At 39.0% G+C, this 20,572-nt stretch overlaps 2 protein-coding genes across 3 annotated transcripts in view; both read right to left on the reverse strand.

Annotated features, from left to right (window-relative positions):
* LOC138259801 (mucin-3A-like) overlaps positions 1–9,810 on the reverse strand; it is a 397,229-nt gene extending 387,419 nt beyond the window's left edge. For both annotated transcript variants that reach the window (XM_069207692.1, XM_069207693.1), the window contains exon 1: positions 9,685–9,810. In XM_069207692.1, coding sequence (XP_069063793.1) covers positions 9,685–9,742 — 58 coding nt within the window. In that variant the 5' untranslated portion in view covers positions 9,743–9,810. The remainder of the gene's footprint in view (positions 1–9,684) is intronic.
* A 1,840-nt stretch (positions 9,811–11,650) lies between these two features.
* The window catches only part of LOC138259722 (mucin-2-like), a 256,782-nt gene continuing 247,860 nt past the window's right edge, over positions 11,651–20,572 (reverse strand). The window contains exons 51-53 of the mRNA XM_069207617.1: positions 17,352–17,480; positions 13,510–13,638; positions 11,651–11,661 (exon numbers count right to left, since the gene is read on the reverse strand). Coding sequence (XP_069063718.1) covers positions 11,651–11,661; positions 13,510–13,638; positions 17,352–17,480 — 269 coding nt within the window. The remainder of the gene's footprint in view (positions 11,662–13,509; positions 13,639–17,351; positions 17,481–20,572) is intronic.

Raw genomic sequence — 20,572 nt, forward strand, 5'->3', positions numbered from 1 at the left:
GCCAGAAAAGGCGGTAGCCTTAAACGGGGCAATGGGCACCAAAAATATAAAGCAACTCAAATGGTCCTCAGACACCATTCAAAGCCAGTCAGAAGAGGCTCTACGAAAGCTATAGTTAATGGCCAGAAGTGGGGCAAAGTTGACAACGGTCTGGGAGAACTTTGCCTCTGATCTCTTAAAAAAAGACTCCTTAAGCAACAGAAAAAAAGGGAGCACAACTGAATCATTGTCAATGTCTACTTTTGCCACAGCCAGTGTGCAGAAGGAAAGCAGCTGTAGGTAAACTATTAAGGTTACTCCGTAAATGCCCAGACGATGGATCAATACTGGCTTCTTTGCGTGAACAAAGGAAATTGTGCAAAAGGGATCTATGGACCTTCAAAAAACTCCAGCAGAAGGCCCTTTGGGCCAATTTACACTTTGGGACTAAAACATCCGACTCCAAAAGATTTTGGAAAATCATTAACACAATGGACAAGGGTTCAAAAGCAGGTAATAATGCCAACTTAACAGAGGAAGCATGGGTATCCCACTTAAAATCCCATCTAAAAGAACTGACCATTGAAGAAGGTCCTCAAATCCAGGGGCACATCTTTAACTGGGAACCCAATGCTCCTGAAGTTTTGAAATTTACGGCAACAGAACTATTAAAAATCATTGGAAAATCACAAAAGGATTGTGTCCCAGGCCCAAACGGCTTACCGCAAACATTATTTAAACAGGAAACTGAAAGATGGGCCAATTTCCTGGCTGCAATGTTCAACGAGGTGCTTACAACAGGCTCTGTCCCAGCGTCCTGGAAAGGCTCTATAATCCACCCCATATTTAAGGGTGGGAACGCGGCTTCCCCAAGCAACTACAGACTTATCGCTCTTCTAGATGTTGACCTCAAGTACTTCTCATCCTGTGTGCTAAAACACCTAGAAGCCTGGATCACAGATACAAATATTTTACCCCTAAATCAAACCGGCTTCACCAAGCACCAAGGAACATTAACAAATCTTACGGCACTGGGACTGATCATCAACAGAGCAAAAGCAAAGGGGACTCCGACCTACTTATGTTTTGTTGATTTTAAAGATGCTTTTGACTGTGTCCCCCGCTGCAGATTGTGGGACAAATTACAACTGTGGGGGCTACCACACACTTTCTTAAATGCCATCAAAATGATCTACTCTGATACTTTGGTGAAGGTTAAATTGGGGGGAGGCTCTCACCTATCCAGGGCAGTTAAAACAACAGTCGGTGTTAAGCAAGGCTGTGCATTGGCCCCAACACTCTTCAACCTGTACATAGCAGATCTCTATGCCAAATTAAATGATCAATCATCCCATCCTCCCTCACTGGGCGGCCAACAATTATCTAATTTGCTATATGCAAATGACCTATTACTAATTATTAACACCAGAATAGGCATATAAAAACTACTAAACGCACTAGAAGAATACTCAGGATCTAACGAATTAGAAATCAATCATAAAAAAATCTAAAATGATTACCCTAAACCGCAGGCCGACTATCCAACGTAAATGGCACTTGAATGGGAAGACCCTAGAGGAAGTAAGTTTGTATAGATACTTAGGAGTTGTGGTTAATGCCAGAGGTAATTATGCGCTTCTAAAAGAAGCAATAAAAATCAAATTGCAGGCCACTACTTACGCCTATTGTAAGCTGGCAAACTCAATTTGTGGTCACGCTCTGAACCCCCTAACAACTGTAATGAGAGCAAAACTACTTCCAACTCTCACATACGGGACCGAAATAATGAGGGGGATGGAAGTAGGTCTCTTGGATAAGCTTCTGATAAAACCTATAAGCATGTGTTTCAGCTCCCTGGGGGCGCATCACCAGCCCAGGTCCGACTGGAATTTAAGATGGTCAAGCAGTCGCTAGCCCGACCCGTGGCATACATTAAATGCTGTTACAAATTGAGCCACGCCTCAAAAGGGTCTTTGGCTAATTTAGTCAGGCAGGAAATTATCCTAGAAAGAGGGAACTGCAATTACTTAAGGTATCTAGAAAAGAGCAAGATCCTGCTGAACTTAAATGAGGCATGGGACCAGTCTCTCCCCATCCTAGCTTTTAACAAAGCTGTGAATAAAGCAAGCAAATTACAGAGCTTGTTAGAAGACAGGGCCTCTCTGGTTAAAAGGGTGCACAGCTGGTTGATCCTCAACTCTTATAAAACGTTTAAAGAATCACTACTTATGGCTGGTCCCTAATCACGGAAAATCAAGCAATGCTTTCTTAGACTCTGGCTGGGTAAACTCCCAACACTAGACCTCATGCCCAAATGGAAGAAGGAGCAAGAAGTAGGATCCCAGGAGTGCGGTCTATGTCACCTAGCATAAGAAAACTTGGTGCACGTGGTCTGCATCTGTCCAGCTTTGGCGGTTAAAAGAAGACTTTTACTGAAAAAATAATTAAATGGTTTAAGGATCAGATCCTGTAGACAGGCACTAGTTGAAGCTTTCAACCCACGAAATACAATACTGAACATTAGGCTGGTTCAATTCTTGGAAATTTTCTCACTCAAAATCTCAGCTTCTTGAAACAACCCAGTCATAGGGTGGGCAACGAGGATTTCAAAACCCCTTTAACTCATTCCGAACCCCTTAAAGTAGGGAAGGCTCACAGGCAGCATGGTGAGATGCTTAACCAGTGCTGTAATACAGTCTGGTAACAAAAATCAAACTCAAGTAGGGGAAAACAAAATCAATATAAGGTACCACACCACCTCTCCCCACTACCACTAATACCTTATTGCACTATAATTGTTTTGTTAAATTTTTATGTGGAAGGGAAATTTTACATATTATTTCATTTCCAGCTCCGGACTTTGTATTGCACTGTATTACCTTATTGTATTGTTTTTGTTAAATTTTTAAGTGGAAAGAAAAGTTTTTATGGTTTTAGTTAACTAATAAAATAAACTTTCATCATTATTGGTGAACTCTTTCTTCACATAAAAATAGATGCTCTTTATTGCTATCTATTCATTCTACTTTCTTGATGTGCCAAACTCATATCTTTTACTGAAAATTCTATTAAAGCTAAGTTGTGTACATTATTGGTGTGTGGTCCTTCATTGAGCATCCGTATTGACTTATATCAATCAGATCAGGTGTCAATCAATCACCTGGATAAGACAGGCGTTTTACACTACTACCTGGCATGTGCACACTATGTAATGCCTTGACAATATTTTGGATGAGTATTTCCACAAGTACGTTAAGTCTCCTTTGGCCACTAATACCGCCTAGTGTAAACATTAGTTGTGTCTAGTAGACAAGTGCAGAGGCAACAATGCAAATCTGGAGCAAACTCCCTCTATTGTGATTCATGCAACAAGCACTAGGAAGATGATTGTCAGATGATGACAAGTTCAATCCAGTTCATGAAAGTTCACTCCGATACAAGAAAATCTTTGAAAAGACGACAAACTTCTCAGTTTGAAGAAGTAGACTCAGCACAAATTAGCTAACTCAGTCATGAAATGCTACATTTCGATAGTATCAAAGGAATAGTATATTGAAAACTATTTGAACAATTTTTTTAAATAAATAAATCTATTATATTCACTTCCAGGATGGATGTCAAAGCCAAGGTCAATTTGCTACAGCTTGGCTTGAATAGAAAAGAGGAAGGGTGATGAATCAGATAGTATTGAAACTTTTGTAGAGTCAAGATCTGTGTTACCCTGACTCAGAGTGGATTTGAAGCACATACATAATACCCAGTAGAATGCTTTTAATATAATTATTTTGATAGTAATTGGTTTTTCAACAAGGTCCTTACTGAAATCTATAATAATTCTTATCTGAGTGAAAAATCAATTTACTTATAGCAAGATGTGATATGACCCTCTTGTGAAGTATCCGCAAATGATCCAAACTAAAATCCTACTTAGCTGCATCTGAGATGCCTACTGTCAGCAGAACAATTAATTGTCCTTAGCAAAAGTGTGTCTTTCTTAGAGCACAATTGAGATTCCTTCACTGATGTGCATTTCCCTCCAAGGATATGCTTCTTGCAGACGGTGTGTAATCGTGAGTCACAATTGAAATTACTTCACTGATATGGATTTCCATCCAAAGATATCTTCCGTGCAGATGGTGTTTAATCATGGAAGTAGGTTACGACCTTGTATTTTGTACATAAAACAGTTTTCAAATCACATGTTCTACAAATTTCTTTTCATTGTTAGTAACACCACTTGCTGGGACTAGCATGGAATCTGAGTAAACTGGCAGTTGAAGTGAGCAAAGTCAACCTTCACCCAGATTCTTGGAGAGATCACAATCAGTCACTGTTGACACAAGTAGTGGTCTTAAACTTAAACTACATTGAATTTCTTCCCAGAATGTTTAGACTTCACAACTTTAAGGCCTTGGTCATATGGATTTTTGGCAACCACTAACAACAAACCCCTTTGGATCTTATAGATATGGGCAACACCAGGTTTTTCAGGATAAGACACTGAGATGCAGAAACTTCTTCTGCATGATATGTTTGAAGAGTTTAGCTCCGTTGTTCTTCTGCCACTGTGGCAAATTTGCTTTGTCATGACTAGTCATTACTAGTCTGTGCTTACCTGGAGTAGAACAATTTACTACAGCAGCAAAAGGATGGCAATTTTATCTCAGTTTATCGTGGTCACTTCTCGTGTGCTTAAAGTATCAGTTCCCATGAACTTGCAACTGCTCATATCACAACCTCACTGTCGAAGGCTGGTGGATCTTATAGAATTCTCACGTTTTCTAAATAGCCTCAGATTGTGGACTAGTTACAAGTGAAGATCCTCTCAACCAGTAATGCAATGACTTAGTTTATTTCCCATGACACTTCCATAAGACCCTGACCATGAAAGAGAGGATAAAAATGGAGCAGAAGGAGGGACCTCTCACAGCGGTGGTAAACTGGGGAGAAAACATTCAGATTCTACCTTATATCGTGTTGCTTATGAAATCATTGCTTTATTTGTGGCAGAACCACCCTAATGAACACAGGAAGGTCTGTGCAGACACTTATGCTTTCACTGGGCTTTGCAAATGTGAAGTAAAATCTTATAAAATATGGTTGGCTCTGTGATAATAATTCAGTTCAGCAGACACCGCAAAGACATTACTTTTGCCTAAAAAATAACTAACATATAAATTGAAAAATGTGAGTCGTGCAGTCCGCATGGTAGAGATTAATCCTCGTAGGCAACACACAGCAGGCAAAGATTATACAAAACATATAGAAACACAAAGGGATGAGAAAACAAATATATACAAATGGTAAATCACTACATCTATTATAAAAACCTGGTCACAATTGAGAGGTGCACTTAGCATTCACTTGACTATATCTGACTGCTACCAGGGTAAATAATATTTTCAACTAACAAGAGAGTAACCCATAGGAGACACATATTCACAGTAACACTCCCGCTACTAAGTCCTACTGCATTTTCCTCCTCTGTCTATGCTAGCTGTTTGATTCTTCTCTTGCAGCTGTTTTGATCCAGAGACAGTATGAGACAAGCGAATAGTCTGGTAAATCTTGAAACTGGGCAACTTGGGCTTTTGCCCTTATCAAACATTCAATGATGCAAGAGCAGTGCAAAGTTCTTAAGATGCAGCAGAAAATAGAGAAAAAGAAATGAAGTGGTGCGTAATATCTATAGTAACTCCCTCAACTCCCTGATTTCTGTCATGGAAGATCTTGATTTTTGCAATTTTAAGCCTATACATGTAAAAACAAAAGTAAAACTACTCATCACGATTTCTAAGTTAAATAATGATTAAAATCAGAAAGGACTAAAGCTTATAACACAGTATTTCACCAGACCCTGCTAAATATAGTGCTCAGACAGGAAAATGATTATGTCTCAAAGAGCAGTCAGAAAATGGTAGCAAGAAAATAAGTCCTGAAATCATTCCTGACCAAAAAAGCAAGAGGTAAAAACTTCTAAATCAATCACATCAGGCAAAGATTATACAAAACATATAGAAACACAAAGGGATGAGAAAACAAAAATATACAAATGGTAAATCACTACATATATTATAAAAACCTGGTCACAATTGAGAGGGGCACTAATCATTCACTTGACTACATCTTTCTGTTACCAGCGTAAACAATACTTTCAACTAACAAGAGAGCGACCCATAAGAGACACATGCTCACAGTAACACTCCCACTACTAAGTCCTACTGCAATTTGAATATTCTGTTTGCCAGAGGAAACAGAGATGGATGAACATCTTAAGTTTATCCCAGATCTCATCATCTGTAAGAACATGCATTAGAATGCTGGCAGGTTGCAATGTTGCCACACTCTGTTTTTATTTAGAAGGATGTAGTCTTATAGGCGTTTTACTCTACTATCTTTCATGTGCACACTATGTAAGCGACCTGAAAAACTTCCGCCCCATCTCTCTTCTACCTTTCCCAGCCAAGGTAATAGAAAAGACCGTCAACAAACAGCTGACCACCTTCCTGGAAGACAACAACCTGCTCGACCCTTCACAAACCGGTTTCCGAACCAACCACAGCACGGAAACCGCCCTCATCTCAGTCACAGACGACATCAGAACCCTGATGGACAACGGTGAAACAGTCGCCCTCATTCTCCTCGACCTCTCGGCTGCCTTTGACACCGTCTGTCACCGCACCCTAATCACCCGCCTACGCTCCACCGGGATCCAAGGCCAGGCCCTGGACTGGATCGCCTCCTTCCTCGCTAACCGCTCCCAAAGAGTTTACCTCCCTCCGTTTCGCTCAGAACCCACCAAGATCATCTGCGGCGTACCTCAAGGCTCATCGCTCAGCCCGACACTCTTCAATGTCTACATGAGCCCCCTCGCCGACATCGTACGCAAGCACGACATCATCATCACCTCCTACGCCGACGACACCCAACTTGTACTCTCCCTCACCAAGGACCCCGCCAGCGCCAAGACCAACCTACAAGAGGGTATGAAGGACGTCGCAGATTGGATGAGGCTCAGCCGCCTAAAGCTGAACTCTGAAAAAACGGAAGTCCTCATCCTCGGCAACACCCCGTCCGCCTGGGACGACTCCTGGTGGCCCACGGCCCTCGGCACCGCACCGACCCCCGCAGACCACGCCCGCAACCTCGGCTTCATCTTGGACCCTCTTCTCACCATGACCAAGCAGGTCAACGCCGTGTCCTCCGCCTGCTTCCTCACTCTCCGCATGCTCCGCAAGATCTTCCGCTGGATCCCCGCCGACACCAGAAAAACCGTGACCCACGCCCTTGTCACGAGTCGCCTGGACTACGGCAACACCCTCTACGCCGGGACCACCGCCAAACTCCAAAACCGCCTGCAACGCATCCAAAACGCCTCGGCCCGCCTCATCCTCGACGTACCCCGCAACAGCCACATCTCCGCACACCTGAGACACCTGCATTGGCTCCCAGTCAGCAAAAGGATCACCTTCCGTCTTCTCACCCACGCACACAAAGCCCTCCACAACAAGGGACCGGAATACCTCAACAGACGGCTCAGCTTCTACGTCCCCACCCGCCCCCTCCGCTCCGCTGGCCTCACACTTGCTGCCGTCCCTCGCACCCGCCGCTCCACGGCGGGTGGGAGATCTTTCTCCTTCCTGGCGGCCAAGACCTGGAACTCCCTCCCCACCAGCCTCAGGACCACCCAGGACCACTCCGCTTTCCGGAGACTCCTAAAGACTTGGCTGTTCGAGCAGCGATAACCCCCCCTTTCCCCCCTAGCGCCTTGAGACCCGCACGGGTGAGTAGCGCGCTTTATAAATGTTAATGATTTGATTTGATTTGATTTTACAATTTTTTGGACGAGTATTTCCACAAGTACGTTAAGTCTCCTTTGGCCACTAATACTGCCTAGTGTAAACATTAGGTGTGGCTTGCAGACAAGTGCAGAGGCAAAAATTATTATCTGGAGCACATTCCCTCTATAGTGATTCATGCAACAAGTACTAGTAAGATAATTGTCAGACTGATGACAAGTTAAAACCAGTTTATGAAAGTTCACTCAGATACAAGAAAACCTTTGAAAAGACGACAAACTTCTCAGTTTGAAGAAGCAGACTCAGCACAAATTATCTAATTCAGTCAAGAAATGCTACATTTCAAAAGTATGAAAGGAATAGTATATTGAAAACTATTTGAACAATTTGGAAAAATAAATAAATCTATTATATTCACTTCCAGGATGGATGTCTAAGCCAAGGTCAATTTGCTACAGCTTGGCTGGAATAGACATAAATGGAATAGTAATCCAGAGATTACTTCACTGTTATGGATTTCCATCCAAAGATATCTTCCGTGCAGATGGTGTTTAATCATGAAAGAAAGTTACTACCTTGTATTTTGTACATAAAACAGTTTTCAAATCACATGTTCCACACATTTCTTTTCATTGTTAGTAACACCACTTGCTGGGAATAGCATGGAATCTGAGTAAAGTGGCAGTTGAAGTGAGCAAAGTCAACCTTAACCCAGATTCTTGGAGAGATCACAATCAGTCACTGTTGACACAGGTAGTGGTCTTAAACTTAAACTACATTGAATTTCTTCCCAGAATGTTTAGACGTCGCTAGTTTAGGCCACCACTAACAAAAAACACCTTTGGATCTTACAGATATGGGCAACTCCAGGTTTTTCAGGATAAGACAGTGAGTTGCAGAAACTTCTTCTGCATGATATGTCACAAGAGTTTAGCTCCTTTGTTCTTCTGCCACTGTGGCAAATTTGCTTTGTCATGACTAGTCATTGCTAGTCTGTGCTTACCTAGTGTATAACAATTTACTACAGCATCAAAAGCATGGCAATTTGACTCAGGTTATTGTGGTCACTCTCGTATGCTTAAAGTATCAGATCCCATGAACTTGCAACTGCTCATATCACAAGCTCACAGTCAAAGGCTGGTGGATCTTACAGAGTTCTCATGTTCTCTAAATAACCTCAGATTGTGGACTAGTTACAAGTGAAGATCCTCTCAACAGGGAATAAAATTAATTAGTTTATTTCCCATGACACTTCCAGAAGACCCTGACCATGAAGGAGAGGATAAAAATGGAGCAGAAGGAGGAAACTCTCACAGTGGTGGTAAACTTGCGACAAAACATTCAAATCCTGCCTTATATCGAATAGCTAATGAAATCATTGCTTGCTTTGTAGCGGAACCACCCTCACGTGCACTGGAAGATCTGTGCAGAAACTTATGCTTTCACTGCGCTTTGAAAATGTGAAGTAAAATCTTACAAAATATGGTTGGCTCTGTAATAATAATTAACTTCAGCAGACATCGCAATTACATTACTTTTGCCTAAAAAATAACTAAAATATAAATTGAAATATGAGAGCCGTGCAGTCCGTATGGTAGAGAATAATCCTCTTGTAGGCAAGATTTAAGAATAAAAATAAGTGATTTCTGTGCTTTTCTCATATTATATAATTGTAATAGTTGCAAAGATAGATGCCTTCCATTGTTTCATTTTTTTAAAGTGCAACATAAATACTTTTGCGTATGTATTTATCTTCAGAACTCCATTCCTTGAATAGGATGCCAATGTGAAATGCTGACTGAAAACATGATTTTGGAAATAATTCACTAAACAGTTGTGGAACCCCTAAGTATGTGTATTTTGAGTGATATTATAAAAATACATCAATGTGATAGCAAAGCATTACCTGAAGTGGTGGTGGTAGAATATGTAGGAGTGGCTTGATTAGTCACCATGGTTGACATAGTTGTTGGACTGGCTGTGATGCTTGGTGCTGCAGAGATGTTAGTAGAATTTGTCGTAGTTGTTTCATGACCTGTATGAAAGAACAGAGTCTTCATGTACAAAGGTTACACGTGAAATCTATAGATAAAGACCAGAAAATACACTTTCACACTCTGAGGAGAAAACTTTGGATCATGCACTATGCACATTGTGGAACTGCTGCTACTGAAAAATCAGCTTACATGAAGGCACTGTCTGTAGAACACCCATATGGCATCTGAGTTATTATTATTCTCTATCACTGCTGTGTTTGATGTTCAAAGGTTGAGTGAAAGAAGTTTAAAGGTTATGTAATCTTTGGACATCTGTTGCCTGACATTCTGCCTCTAAACAAATGTTCAAAGATACAGGTGAGGAATGGATCTGTGAATCTACACTTTGATTGCATCATAAGTGTTCCTTCTGCAACCCCTGCTTCCCTGAAACTATTACTTTCTGAATGGAAACATGACATTATTTTCTACTGTTCCGGGCATTTTTATTGTTTTATGGGTAGTTTCCTTCTCTGTCTATGTTAGCTGTTTCATTATTCTCCTGCTGCTGTTTCGATCCAGAGACAGTATGAGACAAGTGAATAGTGTGATAAATCTTGAAACTGGGCAACTTGGGCTTTTGCCCTTATCAAACATTCAATGATGCAAGAGCAGTGCAAAGTTCTTAAGATGCAGCAGAAAATAGAGAAAAAGAAATGAAGTGGTGCGTAATATCTATAGTAACTCCCTCAACTCAACTCCTTGATTTCTGTCATGGATGATCTTGATTTTTGCAATTTTAGGCCTATACTTGTAAAAACAACAGTAAAACTACTCATCATGATTTCTAAGTTAGATAATGATTAAAAGTCAGAAAGGACTAAACATTCTCACACATGATTTCACCCGACCCTACTAAATATAGTGCTCAGACATGAAAATGATTATGTCTCAAAGAGCAGTCAGAGAATGGTAGCAAGAAAATAAGTCCTGAAATCATTCCTGACCAAAAAGCAAGTGGTAAAACGTCTAAATCAATCACAGCAGGCAAAGATTATACAAAACATATAGAAACACAAAGGGATGAGAAAACAAATATATACAAATGGTAAATCACTACATCTATTATAAAAACCTGGTCACAATTGAGAGGTGCACTTAGCATTCACTTGACTATATCTGACTGCTACCAGGGTAAATAATATTTTCAACTAACAAGAGAGTAACCCATAGGAGACACATATTCACAGTAACACTCCCGCTACTAAGTCCTACTGCAATTTGAATATTCTGTTTGCAAGAGGAAACAGAGATGGATGAACATCTTAAGTTTATCCCAGATCTCATCATCTGTAAGAACATGCATTAGAATGCTGGCAGGTTGCAATGTTGCCACACTCTGCTTTTATTTAGCAGTATTTAGTCTTATAGGCGTTTTACTCTACTACCTGGCTTGTGCACACTATGTAACGCCTTGACAATATTTTGGATGAGTATTTCCACAAGTACGTTAAGTCTCCTTTGGCCACTTATACTGCCTAGTGTGAACATTAGGTGTGGCTAGTAGACAAGTGCAGAGGCAACAATGCATATCTGGAGCACAGTCCCCCTATTATAATTCATGCAACAAGCACTAGGAAGATGATTGTCAGACTGATGACAAGTTCAAACCAGTTTATGAAATTTCACTCAGATACAAGAAAACCTTTGAAAAGACGACAAACTTCTCAATTTGAAGAAGCAGACTCAGCACAAATTAGCTACCTCAGTCATGAACTGCTCCATTTCAATAGTATGAAAGGAATAGTTTATTGAAAACTATTTGAACAATTTGGAAAAATAAATAAATGTATTATATTCACTTCCAGGATGGAAGTCAAAGCCAAGGTCAATTTGCTACAGCTTCGCTGGAATAGAAAAGAGGAAGGATGATGAATCAGATAGTATTGATACTTTTATAGATTCAAGATCTGTGTTATCCTGACTCAGAGTGGGTTTGAAGCACTTACATAATACGCAGTAGAATGGTTTTAATACAACTATTTTGTTAGTAATTGATTTTTCAACAAGGTCCTTACTGAAATCTATAATAAATCTTATCTGAGTGAAAAATCTATTTACATGTAGCACAATGTAATATGACCCTCTTGTAAAGTATTCGTAAATGATCCAAACCAAAATCCTCCTTAGTTGCATCTGAGAAGGCCTCTGTTAGCAGAACAATGAATTGTCCTTAGGAAAAGTGTATCTTTCTTGTAGAACAATTGAGATTAGTTCACTGATGTGCATTTCCCTCCAAGGATATGCTTCTTGAAGACAGTGTTTAATCATGAGTCACAATTGAGATTACTTCACTGATATGGATTTGCAGATGGTGATTAATCATGGAAGTAAGTTACTGCCTTGTATTTTGTACATAAAACAGTTTTCAAATCACATGTTCTACAGATTTCTTTTCATTGTTAGTAACACCACTTGCTGGGACTATCATGGAATCTGATTACAGTGGAAGTTGAAGTGAGCAGAGTCAACCTTAACCCAGATTCTTGGAGAGATCACAATCAGTCACTGTTGACACAAGTAGTGGTCTTAAACATAAACTACAGTGAATTTCTTCCCAGAATGTTTAGACCTCGCAAGTTTAAGGCCTTGGTCATATGGATTTTTGGCCACCGCTAACAACAAACACCGTTGGATCTTATAGATATGGGCAACTCCAGGTTTTTCAGGATAAGAGAGCGAGTTACAGAAACTTCTTCTGCATGATATGTCACAAGAGTTTAGCTCCTTTGTTCTTCTGCCACTGTGGCAAATTTGCTTTGTCATGACTAGTCATTGCTAGTCTGTGCTTACCTAGTGTACAACAATTTACTACAGCATCAAAAGGATGGCAATTTGACTCAGGTTATTGTGGTCACTCTTGTATGCTTAAAGTATCAGATCCCATGAACTTGCAACTGCTCATATCACAAGCTCACAGTCGAAGGCTGGTGGATCTTACAGAGTTCTCATGTTTTCTAAATAACCTTAGATTGTGGACTAGTTACAAGTGAAGATCCTCTCAACAGGGAATAAAATTACTTAGTTTATTTCCCATGACACTTCCAGAAGACCATGACCATGAAGGAGAGGATAAAAATGGAGCAGAAGGAGGGAACACTCACAGTGGTGGTAAACTGGAGACAAAACATTCAAATCCTGCCTTATATCGTATTGCTAATGAAATCATTCCTTTCTTTGTAGCGGAACCACCCTCACGTGCACAGGAAGATCTGTGCAGAAACTTATGCTTTCACTGCGCTTTGAAAATGTGAAGTAAAATCTTATAAAATATGGTTGGCTCTGTAATAATAATTAACTTCAGCAGACACCGCAATGACATTAATTTTGCCTAAAAAATAACTAAAATATAAATTGAAATATGAGAGTCGTGCAGTCTGCATGGTAGAGAATAATCCTTTTGTAGGCAAGATTTAAGAATAAAAATAAGTGCTTTTTGTGCTTTTCTCATATTATATCATTGTAATAGTTGCAAAGATAGGTGCCTTCCATTGTTTCATTTTTAAAAGTGCAACATAAATACTTTTACGTATGTAATTATCTTCTGTACTCCTTTCCTTGAATAGGATGCCAATGTGAAATTCTAACTGAAAACATGATTTTGGAAATAATGCACTAAGCAGTTGTGGAACCCCTAAGTATGTGTATTTTGAGTGATATTATAAAAATACATCAATGTGATTGCAAAGCATTACCTGAAGTGGTGGTGGTAGAATATGTAGGAGTGGTTTGATTAGTCACCATGGTTGACATAGTTGTTGGACTGGCTGTGATGCTTGGTGCTGCAGAGATGTTATTAGAATTTGTCGTAGATGTTTCTTGACCTGTATGAAAGAGCAGAGTCTTCATGTACAAAGGTTACACATGAAATCAATAGATAAAGACCAGAAAATACACTTTCACACTCTGAGGAGCAAACTTTGGATCATGCACTATGCACATTGTTGAACTGCCGCTACTGAAAAATCTGCTTACATGAAGACATTGTCTGTAGTACAGCCATATGGCATCTGAGTTATTATTATTCTCTATCACTGATGTGTTTGAAGTTCAAAGGCTGAGTGACAGAAGTTTAAAGGTTATGTAATTTTCGGACATCTGTTGCCTGAAATTCTGCCTCTAAACAAATGTTCAAAGATACAGGAGAGGAATGGATCTGTGAATCTACACTTTGATGGCATCATAAGTGTTCCTTCTGCAACCCCTGCTTCCCTGAAACTATTACTTTCTGAATGGAAACATGACATTATTTTCTCCTGTTCGGTGCATTTTTATTGTTTTATGGATAGTTTCCTTCTCTGTCTATGTTAGCTGTTTGATTCTTCTCCTGCTGCTGTTTCGATCCAGAGACAGTGTGAGACAAGTGAATAGTCTGGTAAATCTTGAAACTGGGCAACTTGGGCTTTTGCCCTTATCAAACATTCAATGTTGCAAGAGCAGTGCAAAGTTCTTAAGACGCAGCAGAAAATAGAGAAAAATAAATTAAGTGCTGCATAATATCTAGAGTAACACCCTCAACTCCTTGATTTCTGCCATGGAAGATCTTGATTTTGGCAATTTTAGGCCTATACTAGTAAAAATAATAGTAAAACTACTCATCACGATTTCTAAGTTAAATAATGATTAAAGGTCAGAAAGGACTAAAGCTTCTCACACAATATTTCACCGAACCGGACCCTACTGAATATAGTGCTCAGACTGGAAAATGATTATGTCTCAAAGAGCAGTCAGAGAATGGTGTCAAGAAAATAAGTCCTGAAATCAATCCTGACCAAAAAGCAAGCGGTAAAACTTCTAACTCAATCACAGCAGTCACAGATTATACAAAACATATAGAAACACAAAGGGATGAGAAAACAAATATATACAAATGGTAAATCACTACATATATTATAAAAACCTGGTCACAATTGAGAGGGGCACTAAGCATTCACTTGACTACATCTGACTGCTACCAGGGTAAATAATATTTTCAACTAACAAGAGAGTAACCCATAGGAGACACATACTCACAGTAACACTCCCACTACTAAGTCCTACTGCAATTTGAGTATTCTGTTTGCAAGAGGAAACAGAGATGGATGAATAACTTAAGTTTATCCCAGATCTCATCATCTGTAAGAACATGCATTAGAATGCTGGCAGGTTGCAATGTTGCCACACTCTGTTTTTATTTAGAAGTATGTAGTCTTATAGGCGTTTTACACTACTACCTGGCATGTGTACACTATGTAACGCCTTGACAATATTTTGGATGAGTATTTCCACAAGTACGTTAAGTCTCCTTTGGCCACTAATACACCTAGTGTAAACATTAGGTGTGGTTAGTAGACAAGTGCAGAGGCAACAATGCATATGTGGAACACACTCCCTCTATTGTGATTCATGCAACAAGCACTAGGAAGATGATTGTCAGACTGATGACAAGTTCAAACCAGTTTATGAAAGTTCACTCCGATACTAGAAAACCTTTGAAAAGATGAGAAACTTCTCAGTTTGAAGAAGCAGACTCAGCACTAGTTATCTAACTCAGTCATGAAATGCTACATTTCAATAGTATGAAAGGAATAGTATATTGAAAACTATTTGAACAATTTGGAAAAATAAATTAATCTATTATATTCACTTCTAGGATGGATGTCAAAGCCAAGGTCAATTTGCTACAGGTTCGCTGGAATAGAAAAGAGGAAGGATGATGAATCAGATAGTATTGATGCTTTTATAGATCCAAGATCTGTGTTATCCTGACTCAGAGTAGGTTTGAAGCAGATACATAATACCCAGTTGAATGGTTTTAATACAATTATTTTTTTAGTAATTTATTTTTCAACAAGGTCCTTACTGAAATCTATACTAAATCTTATCTGAGTGAAAAATTAATTTACGTATTGCACAATGTGATGTGACCCTCTTGTGAAGTATTCATAAATTATCCAAACCAAAATCCTCCTTAGTTGCATCTGAGAATGCTTCTGTTAGCAGAACAATGAATTGTCCTTAGCAAAAGTGTGTCTTTCTTGGAGCACAATTGAGATTACTTCACTGAAGTGCATTTCCCTCCAAGGATATGCTTCTTGCAGACGGTGTTTAATCATGAGTCACAATTGAGATTACTTGACTGATATGGATTTCCATCCAAAGATATCTTCTGTGCAGATGGTGTTTAATCATGGAAGTAAGTTACTACCTTGTATTTTGTACATAAAACAGTTTTCAAATCACATGTTCTACAAATTTATTTTCATTGTTAGTAACACCACTTGCTGGGACTAGCATGGAATCTGAGTAAACTGGCAGTTGAAGTGAGCAAAGTCAACCTTCACCCAGATTCTTGGAGAGATCACAATCAGTCACTGTTGACAAAAGTAGTGGTCTTAAACTTAAACTACATTGAATTTCTTCCCAGAATGTTTAGGCGTCACTTTAAGGCCTTGGTCATATGGATTTTTGGCCACCAATAACAACAAACACCTTTGGATCTAATAGATATGGGCAACTCCAGGTTTTTCAGGATAAGACAGTGAGTTGCAGAAACTTCTTCTGCATGATATGTCACAAGAGTTTAGCTCCTTTGTTCTTCTGCCACTGTGGCTAATTTGCTTTGTTATGACTAATCATTGCTAGTCTGTGCTTACCTATTTTATAACAAATTACTACAGCAGCAAAAGGATGGCAATTTGACTCAGGTTATTGTGGTCACTTCTCGTATGCTTAAAGTATCAGATCCCATGAACTTACAACTTCTCATATCACAACCTCACTGTCGAAGGCTGGTGGATCTTATAGAGTTCTCATGTTTTCTAAATAGCCTCGGATTGTGGACTAGTTACAAGTGAAGATCCTCTCAACAGGGAATGAAATTACTTACTTTATTTCCCCTGACACTTCCATAAGACCCTGACCATGAAGGAGAGGATAAATATGGAGCAGAAGGAGGGAACTCTCACAGTGGTGGTAAACTGGGGACAAAACATTCAAATCCTGCCTTATATCGTGTTGTCAATGAAATCATTGCTTTCTTTGTATCGGAACCACCCTCACGTACACAGGAAGATCTGTGCAGAAACTTATGCTTTCACTGCGCTTTGCAAATTTGAAGTAAAATCTTATAAAATATGGTTGGCTCTGTAATAATAATTCACTTCAGCAGACACCGCAATGACATTACTTTTGCCTAAAAAATTATTAACATATAAATTAAAATTTGAGAGTCGTGCAGTCCGCATGGTAGAGAATAATCCTCTTGTAGGTAAGATGTAAGAAAAAAAATAAGTGCTTTCTGTGCTTTTCTCATATTATATAATTGTAATAGTTGCAAAGATAGATGCCTTCAATTGTTTCATCTTTAAGGGTGCAACATAAATACTTTTACGTATGTAATTATCTTCAGAATTCCTTTGCTTGAATAGGATGCCAATGGAAATGCTGACTGAAAACATGATTTTGGAAATAATGCACTAAGCAGTTGTGGAACCCATAAGTATGTGTATTTTGAGTGATATTATAAAAATACATCAATGTGATTGCAAAGCATTACCTGAAGTGGTGGTGGTAGAATATGTAGGAGTGGTTTGATTAGTCACCATGGTTGACATAGTTGTTGGGCTGGCTGTGATTCTTGGTGCTGCAGAGATGTTAGTAGAATTTGTCGTAGTTGTTTCATGACCTGTATGAAAGAGCAGAGTCCTCATGTACAAAGGTTATACATGAAATCAATAGATAAAGACTAGAAAATACACTTTCACACTCTGAGGAGCAAACTTTGGATCATGCACTATGAACATAGTTGAACTGCCACTACTGAAAAATCTGCTTACATGAAGACCCTGTCTGTAGAACAGCCACATGGCATCTGAGTTATTATTACTCTCTATCACTGCTGTGTTTGAAGTTCAAAGGCTGAGTTACTGAAGTTCAAAGGTTATGTAATCTTTGGACATCTGTTGCCTGAAATTCTGCCTCTAAACAAATGTTCAAAGACACAAGAGAGGAATGGATCTGTGAATCTACACTTTGATGGCATCATAAGTGTTCCTTCTGCAACCCCTGCTTCCCTGAAGCTATTACTCTCTGAATGGAAACATGACATTATTTTCTCCTGTTCCAGGCATTTATCTTGTTTTGTGGGTATTTTCCTCCTCTGTCTATGCTAGCTGTTTGATTCTTCTCTTGCAGCTGTTTTGATCCAGGGATAGTATGAGACAAGCGAATAGTCTGGTAAATCTTGAAACTGGGCAACTTGGGCTTTTGCTCTTATCAAACATTCAAAGATGCAAGAGAAGTGCAAAGTTCTTAAGATGCAGAAGAAAATAGAGAAAAAAAAATTAAGTGGTGCATAATATCTATAGTAACTCCCTCAACTCAACTCCTTGATTTCTGTCATGGATGATCTTGATTTTTGCAATTTTAGGCCTATACTTGTAAAAACAATAGTAAAACTACTCATCACGATTTCTAAGTTAAATAATGATTAAAATTCAGAAAGGACTAAAGCTTTTCCCACAATATTTCACCGGACCCTACTAAATATAGTCCTCAGACAGGAAAATGATTATGTCTCAAAGAGCAGTCAGAGAATGGTGTCAAGAAAATAAGTCCTGAAATCAATCCTGACCAAAAAGCAAGCGGTAAAACTGCTAAATCAATCACAGCAGGCACAGATTATACAAAACATATAGAAACACAAAGGGATGAGAAAACAAATATATACAAATGGCAAATCACTACATATATTATAAAAACCTGGTCACAATTGAGAGGGGCACTAAGCATTCACTTGACTACATCTGACTGCTACCAGGGTAAATAATATTTTCAACTAACAAGAGAGTAACCCATAGGAGACACATACTCACAGTAACACTCCCACTACTAAGTCCTACTGCAATTTGAGTATTCTGTTTGCAAGAGGAAACAGAGATGGATGAATAACTTAAGTTTATCCCAGATCTCATCATCTGTAAGAACATGCATTAGAATGCTGGCAGGTTGCAATGTTGCAACACTCTGTTTTTATTTAGAAGTATGTAGTCTTATAGGCGTTTTACACTACTACCTGGCATGTGTACACTATGTAACGCCTTGACAATATTTTGGATGAGTATTTCCACAAGTACGTTAAGTCTCCTTTGGCCACTAATACACCTAGTGTAAACATTAGGTGTGGTTAGTAGACAAGTGCAGAGGCAACAATGCATATGTGGAACACACTCCCTCTATTGTGATTCATGCAACAAGCACTAGGAAGATGATTGTCAGACTGATGACAAGTTCAAACCAGTTTATGAAAGTTCACTCCGATACTAGAAAACCTTTGAAAAGATGAGAAACTTCTCAGTTTGAAGAAGCAGACTCAGCACTAGTTATCAAACTCAGTCATGAAATGCTACATTTCAATAGTATGAAAGGAATAGTATATTGAAAACTATTTGAACAATTTGGAAAAATAAATTAATCTATTATATTCACTTCCAGGATGGATGTCAAAGCCAAGGTCAATTTGCTACAGGTTCGCTGGAATAGAAAAGAGGAAGGATGATGAATCAGATAGTATTGATGCTTTTATAGATCCAAGATCTGTGTTATCCTGACTCAGAGTAGGTTTGAAGCAGATACATAATACCCAGTTGAATGGTTTTAATACAATTATTTTTTTAGTAATTTATTTTTCAACAAGGTCCTTACTGAAATCTATACTAAATCTTATCTGAGTGAAAAATTAATTTACGTATAGCACAATGTGATGTGACCCTCTTGTGAAGTATTCATAAATTATCCAAACCAAAATCCTCCTTAGTTGCATCTGAGAATGCTTCTGTTAGCAGAACAATGAATTGTCCTTAGCAAAAGTGTGTCTTTCTTGGAGCACAATTGAGATTACTTCACTGAAGTGCATTTCCCTCCAAGGATATGCTTCTTGTAGACAGTGTTTAATCATGAGTCACAATTGAGATTACTTCACTGATATGGATTTCCATCCAAAGATATCTTCTGTGCAGATGGTGTTTAATCATGGAAGTAAGTTACTACCTTGTATTTTGAACATAAAACAGTTTTCAAATCACATGTTCTACAAATTTATTTTCATTGTTAGTAACACCACTTGCTGGGACTAGCATGGAATCTGAGTAAACTGGCAGTTGAAGTGAGCAAAGTCAACCTTCACCCAGATTCTTGGAGAGATCACAATCAGTCATTGTTGACACAAGTAGTGGTCTTAAACTTAAACTACATTGAATTTCTTCCCAGAATGTTTAGGCGTCACAACTTTAAGGCCTTGGTCATATGGATTTTTCGCCACCAATAACAACAAACACCTTTGGATCTAATAGATATGGGCAACTCCAGGTTTTTCAGGATAAGACAGTGAGTTGCAGAAACTTCTTCTGCATGATATGTCACAAGAGTTTAGCTCCTTTGTTCTTCTGCCACTGTGGCTAATTTGCTTTGTTATGACTAATCATTGCTAGTCTGTGCTTACCTAGTGTATAACAAATTACTACAGCAGCAAAAGGATGGCAATTTGACTCAGGTTATTGTGGTCACTTCTCGTATGCTTAAAGTATCAGATCCCATGAACTTACAACTGCTCATATCACAACCTCACTGTCGAAGGCTGGTGGATCTTATAGAGTTCTCATGTTTTCTAAATAGCCTCAGATTGTGGACTAGTTACAAGTGAAGATCCTCTCAACAGGGAATGAAATGACTTACTTTATTTCCCCTGACACTTCCATAAGACCCTGACCATGAAGGATA

The sequence above is a fragment of the Pleurodeles waltl genome, chromosome 9 (assembly GCF_031143425.1).
Source record: "Pleurodeles waltl isolate 20211129_DDA chromosome 9, aPleWal1.hap1.20221129, whole genome shotgun sequence".
NCBI lineage: Eukaryota > Metazoa > Chordata > Amphibia > Caudata > Salamandridae > Pleurodeles > Pleurodeles waltl.